The following is an 8765-nucleotide window of genomic DNA, read 5'->3' on the forward strand; positions in this document are numbered from 1 at the left end:
TGAATCCTCAAAGTTTTTGTTTGTTTTGTTTACTATTATGGGACCTTGCTTGCCAAAAAAAAAACAAACGGTCTCGAAAGTGTAAATTCACTTATGCGAACATATTGCCATCATTAGATTAGTGCCGAACATTGTGTAATTCTCGTGTCCTTTTTACCGACTGTGTCCGTCTTACCCGACTTTCCCCTAAGTTAAACAAAAATTCACGTAATGTCCATGTGAATTTAACGTTTCCTTTTCAGCTGACTTCACACGTTATATTGTGAATTTTAATTTAAAACAAAATAGAAAAGTCGCTGGCGAACTGGCCTGGTAACAACACAAACTTCCGACAATCTAGTATTTCACTTTTCTTCGTCAAAAGTCGGAAGTCCGAACTTCCGAAGTAAAATTTAGTGCTGGCGCGTAAATATACAGGCTTAATTTAATTTATTGGTTCAAAAAAAAAAAAAAAAAAGAATATTTCAAATGTCACGTCACCCAAACAAGTTTGAAAGTAACCATGCATTGGCAAAATATAGTTGTTTAAAAAATACTTTTTTTTTGTTTCGATTATAGTCGTTTTACCATCTTTATGGCATTCGCGACTTTATCAACGTTGCAGTTGGCGGATCGTTATTGAAAAACTTATCCGGTACAACTGTGTTCGATGTTTACTCTTGGGCTCGAACTCGTGGACATCGGCTCAGGAGACAACAGACTTGCCAACTGAGCTATATCACAAGCCCGTTTAAAAAATACGATTTTTATTCTTTACATAATTGAATGACATTAAAGGAAAATCAACAGATACTTATAAAAAACTTTTCTTTTTTCAGATACTTATTCTCTTCCGAATTATTCACAAAACTATTGCCATACCGTTAATACAGAAATTGATAAAACACAATCAATAGTACTGGAAGGGTCACAACCGAGGCAATCGTCACCAAAAACTTTTACAACATTGGAAACTGTTCGCCACGACACACCGCGCCCAGAAAATACAGTAGATAGCATACAGACTGATCGAGAAGAAACAGAATGTACCAGTGAGTTCAGCGGCTTAGTAAGTTATTTCAGTTCTCAACAAAATGAATTGAATGCTTAATATAAAACTTATTTTATTGAATAAAAACGTAAATTGTTTCTATCTGTCTTTATTTATCGAAAGAATTTAACTGCATATAATGAACCAGATCGGAGGAAATTTTCAAGAGGATAATAGCTCACACATCAGAACCCAGACTAACCACTGAAGGCTAATTTTGGCGCCTGTTCCGCTATCTACGGGTTATCGTGAAACTAACGACCACATACACAAAAGCTGCGTTCAATCACTTCAATCGTAAGTAGCGATTGGTTTCGACTAGTTTCTGTCAAGTGGTCGTTGTTCAATCGGCTGATGTTTTGGTCGAAACAGGTCTGGTCGTTGTTCAACGGAGCAAGTTGAAATCGATCGAAACTAGTCGAAACCGATCCAGCTCGAAAGCAGGATTCGTTTCTACCACACTAACACACATGCAGCGTGTGTGTTAGGCAGAGAGCATGTTTTTGTTTCGTTTTCGCCAATTCATTTTCGTGCTTTGGATGTTTGGATTCAGTCGGCGGTCGGTCCTGTGAGTTTCGTGTCGGGATTGTCGCTGTGCTGCCTGCAATTAATTTTTCATACATGATCTCTGCTGGCACCGCAATCAAACGGTTTGATGTGGTGCTTGCCGGAGGTACTTTTGAACTTTTTAGGTACCAACCAAAGCCGTGCGAAATCGCCCCCCATGCAGATTTTTTCCAAGTAAAATTTTTGTAGAGTTCCGGAATATTGCTTAACCTTCAAGGTGTTTAATAATAAGTGTTGACAAACCAGTCAGAAATTTGGTTCGCTTCCGGCGGAATTAACACTTTAATCAACCTAATATCATTTGACAACACTATAATTGAAAATATAATGTTTAATTGTAAATTTTAAATTGCAATTCAATTAACCTTTTGTTTTAATTGAAACTCTAAATAAGACATATAAAAACACTAGCTCGTCATTTGAATGGGTTTTAATTAAGAAGTGTGACTGAATAAGAACATAGTTTGAAACGAACCATATTAACTTCAAAATTTATTTATCGAATACTTGTTTTATACATCGACAAATTGGAAACCATGTAACAGGAGTTCATTTATGTGCCCTGAATCTGAATATGCAATTTTTCTGCTAGCTCTTGATGTTGAAATAACTTTTCTAAATAAGTTAAAATTATTTAACGCTTTTTTACAAAAATTGAAAACAAAAACGTGACATTCTAGAAAAAAAGTTTCGAATCAATTATCAAACTTTCCTTAATACTTCAAATAATTTTGCGTTATGCGAAAAAAGCTATAGAAGTTTTCTATTTGATGACTTTTGCTCATTTAATGAATTTTGAAAGAAACTTTAAACCAAATTGAATTTTAGAAAAGCATAAATGTAATCGTTTCGCAGGTTCCAAAAATTTTTGAATGAAAACGGTCTGTCTGGAAATTCGTGTGTACTACGCACAAAACACGCATTAGTATTTGTGACGCACACGGTACAGTTCCTGACATTCGGCAACACTGCAGCTTTGTCGGACCGACAACACCCCTGCAGGACTACCAACTGTGACAGCACAGCCGTCATATTCCTGCGGCCGATCAAATATGAAACCACGTGGAATCGTCCTCTTTCTTCGTACGGTCCTGTAGAAATCATGTCCCGAACCTTATTGTCGTAATCTTGTCGATCCAAAATTACTACGGCATTACCTTTATCCGCCCGCGTAAAAACAACTTCATGTTTTTTAAGCTGAGCAATTTTTTTTTGAGCTGAGATACCAAAATCTGAGGATTTTTTTTTTTTAAATAATTCTTTATTTGAAACGGCTCATACGTTTAAGTTTTAAGGAGCCACACTCGTTTTCTTGTTTTTTACAATCATTTTCTTAGTCTAGCACTTTTTTTTTTAAAGAAAAAAGAAGATAGAAAGGGAAATATGAAAATAAAATAGGGTTATAGACGGAGATCGATAGCTTTTAGATAGAGGTAGATTTCGAACATGTAGTCCAAATCTAGCACAGCTAGCACGTCTCTCACGTTTTCTGAGGATTCGTAAGATTTGGGACATCCAATGGAAACTTGGCTGCGACAGGACATCCAACAAGAGGCAGATACGATGGGATTTCCAACTAGATGCTCATGTTTCTGATCGTGACGGGACATCCGATGGAAAAGCGGTTGCGACGGGACATCCAACCGAGAGCAAGAATTTCTAGTTGTGAGAAGACATCCAACGAAATGTTTAGTTTCTGATTGTGACGGGACATCCAATGGAAACTCGGTTGTGACGGGACATCCAACCAAAACCGAGAGCAAGAATTTTTAGTTGAGAAGGGACATCAAAGACATGCCTTAGTTTCTGATTGTGACGGGACATCCAATGGAAACTTGTTTGCGACGGGACATCCAAGCAGAGGCTTGGAATAGTTGTTACGATGGGACTTCCAACTAGATGCTTAAGTTTCAGATCGTGACGGGACATCCTATCGAAACGCAGTTGCGGCAGGACATCCATCCAAGAATTTCAAGTTGTGAGGGGACATACAACGTAATGTTAAGTTTCCGATTGTGATGGGACATCCAATGGAAACTTGGTTGCGTTGGAACATCCAACCAAATGCTTGAAATAGTTGTTGCGATGGAACTTCTAACTAGCTCATGCTTCTGATTGTGACGGGACATCCAATGGAACTGCGGTTGCGGAGGGACACCCAACAAAGAGCGAATTTCTGAATGTTTAGTTTCTGATGTCATATGAAATGTTTCTGATTGTGACCACACATGCAATAGTAAAAGACCTCCATGTCTGAGAAGGAATAGTTGTAATACAAGGTTTCTCCGTTAGAAATCGCACATAGGGACCTGGGCCCAATGGCTGCAAAACTAAAGTCCATTCAGAGGGAGCGTGCATGGTTGCCTGGAAGGTCAACGGACGCAGAAGGATGAATTACTTCATGCCAATCACTTGCAACAAATGGTAGACCCGAAAAACCAACACCTCTGCCTTCAAAAACATCCTGGGAAAGCCATATATTGCTATGAATCATATCAAAGGTTTAGCGGAATTTACGTACTCGTCATTGTTCACGGTACTTGATAGCCCGAAAGTTTACTAGCTTCGAATGAACCAGAACAGTTCTTGAAGAAATCTTTTCCCGAGACGGATACTTTACTTACTTCCTTAATGGTACATAATGGTCCCGCGTCGATTCTCCGGCGCATAGGGCCGTGGTGAAAGACCTCCATTGTTGACTATCCGGAGCCTTTACTTGGACCCATTCAAGTCTCTCGCCGACAGTTCGTATTTCGGCGGCTAGGCTTCGCTTTACAAATACTTGCCGTTTTCGCGTCGTTACCGCATGCACCAAGTTTTGCTCCCGTACAGCAATACGAACTTGACGTTTGAATTAAACATTCGAATTTTTGTTCATAGAGATCTGGCGTGAGCGCCAGATGTTGCGGAGACTCGCAAATGCAAATCGGGCTTCTCTGATTCGGGTTTCGATGTCTTTCTTGGTACCATCATCAGGCGTTATCTGACTTGGTCTTTCCGGCATTGATTTTGAGACCTGCTGCCTTGGAGCTTTCGGTGAGATCGTTGAGTTTGTTCTGCATATCCGGCTGTGTTTGGGCGAGCAAAACAATATCGTCTGCCAGGTCAAGGTCGTTCAGTTGCTCCATTGTTGAAGGATTCCACGGCAATCCTCGATTCGGTGCGCAGTCGATCGATCCAGTCAGCCGGGAATATCCGGAATATCGAGACGAAACCCAGACAACATAAAGAGTAATAGAGAATTTTTAATGGAGAGGAATACACACAATATTGTTCTGAACGCGGCATAAAAGTGATTTCGTCAAACCCATTATTCCTTCAACAAAACGGACTAGTTGAGCGCTATATGAAACTGATCAACAAGGCTGTGGCAACGGCAGTTTCTACTAGTAACGACTACAATGAAGAATTGCAAGCAGCGGTACAGTCACATAAAGCAGCGGCGTATTCCGCCACCAAAGTACCTTCTGAAGAAGTGATGTATGGAAGGAAAATTGAAAAAGACCTTCCTCTTCTAGAACGCGGAAACGTTTCGCATGACGCAACATTACAGAATGAATGTGACCACAAGGCTAAAAGGAAATCCAAAGAAATTGAGGATAAGCGAAAAGAAGCGAGAGAATGTGCTGTTCAAATTGGAGATACCGTTATCATTGAACGACAGGTCTGGACAATGGCAACCTTCCTCTCAAAGGGGACAATGGACAGACTATAGAGCGTTATGTTACAATAACCAAAAATGTGTCCGAATGGCGTAAATTCCCGACAATCCCTCTTGTAGATCAAGGAGACCATGAAACCTCTTTACTAATTCGCCCACACAGAGATAAGAAAGCTTCAACATAACTCGGAGATTATTTGTAATGCTGTAACAGTTGATCAACAACATTTTCGATGTCTAAATAAAATGCAAATCACTATAATTTTAATCATTTTGTATGTTCTTCCATTTATTAAAGGAAATGTGAAAATCCAAAAAAGAATAGAGCTACGTAATTTTTTCTCTTTTTTTCTTTTAAGTAGAAGGGAGATGTGACGCACACGGTACAGTTCCTGACATTCGGCAACACTGCAGCTTTGTCGGACCGACAACACCCCTGCAGGACTACCAACTGTGACAGCACAGCCGTCATATTCCTGCGGCCGATCAAATATGAAACCACGTGGAATCGTCCTCTTTCTTCTCGGACCGTCGCCCAGGTTGGACGCTTTCGGACGATTCCTCTCCAGTGGCAAGCGACCTCACAGTATTGGTGAACGTATGTTCAACGGACGACCTGGTTGAAATCGGTCGAAGTCAATTGGGAAGAGACAGAATACCAACTGTCAAAATCCATTTCTACTTGTTTCGACCTATTTCAACCTGTTTCGACTAACTTCCATTGAACACACATAAAAGGATAAATCTCTATATATATATATAGTGCACTTCTTGCTTTTCAATGCAGCAAATGGCGGATGGGCGTTTCCTTCAGAGTCCGCCATGCCTATAGACACTATAATTTCATATATGAAATTATAGTGTCTATAGCCATGCCGGCTGTCAACAAAATGCAGAGCCGTACAGAAAAGTGCGTTGGGGAGGAATTGATATGAAGATTTTATGACTCTCGTTTTTTTTTACCCGTGTTGAAGAATGAATTTATTTTTTTTTTCATTTCTACATACTCATACATAATTTAGATTCAATTTCAGATGCAGAATTCAGATTCAGTTTTCAAATTCAGGATACAGGTTTAGGAATCAGAATTCAGGATTCAGAATTCAGATTTCAAAATTCAGATTCAGAACTCATATTCAGATTCAGAATTCAGATTCAGAATTCAGATACAGAATTCAGATTCAGAATTCAGATTCAGATTTCAGATTCAGAATTCAGATTCAGAATTCAGATTCAGAATTCAGATTCAGAATTCAGATTCAGAATTCAGATTCAGAATTCAGATTCAGAATTCAGATTCAGAATTCAGATTCAGAATTCAGATTCAGAATTCAGATTCAGAATTCAGATTCAGAATTCAGATTCAGAATTCAGATTCAGAATTCAGATTCAGAATTCAGATTCAGAATTCAGATTCAGAATTCAGATTCAGAATTCAGATTCAGAATTCAGATTCAGAATTCAGATTCAGAATTCAGATTCAGAATTCAGATTCAGAATTCAGATTCAGAATTCAGATTCAGAATTCAGATTCAGAATTCAGATTCAGAATTCAGATTCAGAATTCAGATTCAGAATTCAGATTCAGAATTCAGATTCAGAATTCAGATTCAGAATTCAGATTCAGAATTCAGATTCAGAATTCAGATTCAGAATTCAGATTCAGAATTCAGATTCAGAATTCAGATTCAGAATTCAGATTCAGAATTCAGATTCAGAATTCAGATTCAGAATTCAGATTCAGAATTCAGATTCAGAATTCAGATTCAGAATTCAGATTCAGAATTCAGATTCAGAATTCAGATTCAGAATTCAGATTCAGAATTCAGATTCAGAATTCAGATTCAGAATTCAGATTCAGAATTCAGATTCAGAATTCAGATTCAGAATTCAGATTCAGAATTCAGATTCAGAATTCAGATTCAGAATTCAGATTCAGAATTCAGAATTCAGATTCAGAATTCAGATTCAGAATTCAGATTCTTTCGGGGGTTTTTTTTTTCGGCTTGCAGTCTTGTTTTTAGCAAAAACGACGTATTGATTTACGTTTCCAACGTTTCGATCCTTATTGGATCTTCTTCAGGGACTAAAATAGTGTTTATTTAGTTAGTTCTGCTGATTATAATTTATGCTTTCTTACCGAAAAGATGCCGTTTTCTTGTGAGTGTCGACTCGGCTGGTCGTGTATAGCTGTCTTTTGATCTGTTTTCCGAATAATTTAATTTAATTCGTGTTTTTAGATGTAAGGTGTAGTGTATCGACTTACTGCGTACAGATGTTTGCGGATAAAATCCGTTTGTCTAGTGATTTTGGGATTAATTTTCCACAGCATCGAACTTTTAGCACAGTCTTCACTTTTCACTTATTTTGTTTTGATCAAGAATCAGTTGTTGTGTATGTGTGTTGGTGGTGTAGTTTTTTTGTGTGTATTTTTCTGATAATCTTCGTTTATTTTTCCGAGTAGTTGGAAAATGTTGGCGTATGAAGAGTGGATGTTTTCAGTGTCTTTCTTAATGTTTACTGTGTTTTTAGTTGTTTTAATGTGGCAGCTTTCCAATATCTTCAATTTTTCCTGGTTGTTTCCCCTGTCGATAATCCTGGCTCCTTCGATGTCGAAAAGGTGGTGCGTGGCGATTTCGTGATCCAGAAGTGCAGTTTGTTGGCTCAGCTTTGCAATTGGGTAGTCTGCTTTAGTGTATCCAAGTTCCCATAAACGTTTTAATTCGTTTGTTTGACATCGATGTTGGGACATTCGCTGCTTCAGTTTCACGCTAGTAAGTCCTATGTAGCATGCCTTACATTTTTCCCCCACGTTTTCATCGCTTGTTTCCGGTTTTTCCTCTCCATTACAATTGATTTTGTAGATTACATTGGTGTTTTCCCCATATGGTGTTTTATCTTTGACTAAAGGAAAAATCGATCCAATTGTTTTCATCTGTTTGCTGGCGATTTTTATGTTTCCATAGTCGTTTCGCAAAGTTTTTGTTATCTGCATCGTAAGATTGTCGATATTTGTAAGAGAGCGATATTTTACTTGCTGTGTATTATCGTTTTCTGTCATAGCTGTTCTCGACGGTGATTTTTCGTTTAGTCTGTTCAATATTCTGTTTATAAGTGTTTTAGGGTAATCGTTTAAACTCAGTTGTTTACTGATAATATGTTTAGCCTGGTTTGCTCCAGAGTGTGAAGAAAACTGTGTGACTCGTTTAGCAAAAGATAAAGCTACATTCACCTTTTGGTGGAGTGGGTGGAATGAATGGAAATTAAGAAACCGTCCCGAGGCAATAGGTTTCATATACCAATCCGTTGTGATGTTTCCATTGGCATTCCTGTAAAGCATCATGTCCAAAAACGGTAATCGACCGTTGGACTCTAATTCTACCGTAAATTGGATATTTGGATGTTGTTTATTGAATGTTTCATTAATAGGTTCAACTTCATTCTTAGGTAGAACCAGGAACAAATCGTCCACATATTTCTTAATGTGTGTAGATGTGCATGAGCTTT

The 8765-nt window shown here is 38.3% G+C and overlaps 2 protein-coding genes across 3 annotated transcripts in view; one reads left to right on the forward strand and one right to left on the reverse strand.

The window, feature by feature from the left end:
- LOC129743878 (remodeling and spacing factor 1-like) overlaps positions 1-1128 on the forward strand; it is a 91680-nt gene extending 90552 nt beyond the window's left edge. For both annotated transcript variants that reach the window (XM_055736108.1, XM_055736109.1), the window contains one exon: positions 819-1128. In XM_055736108.1, the coding sequence (XP_055592083.1) occupies positions 819-1090 (272 nt within the window). In that variant the 3' untranslated portion in view covers positions 1091-1128. The remainder of the gene's footprint in view (positions 1-818) is intronic.
- Positions 1-8765, reverse strand: part of LOC129743880 (probable serine/threonine-protein kinase DDB_G0277071) — a 329957-nt gene that overhangs the window by 179613 nt on the left and 141579 nt on the right. The window lies entirely within an intron of this gene.

This window comes from Uranotaenia lowii, chromosome 2 (assembly GCF_029784155.1).
Source record: "Uranotaenia lowii strain MFRU-FL chromosome 2, ASM2978415v1, whole genome shotgun sequence".
NCBI classification, from domain to species: Eukaryota; Metazoa; Arthropoda; class Insecta; order Diptera; family Culicidae; genus Uranotaenia; species Uranotaenia lowii.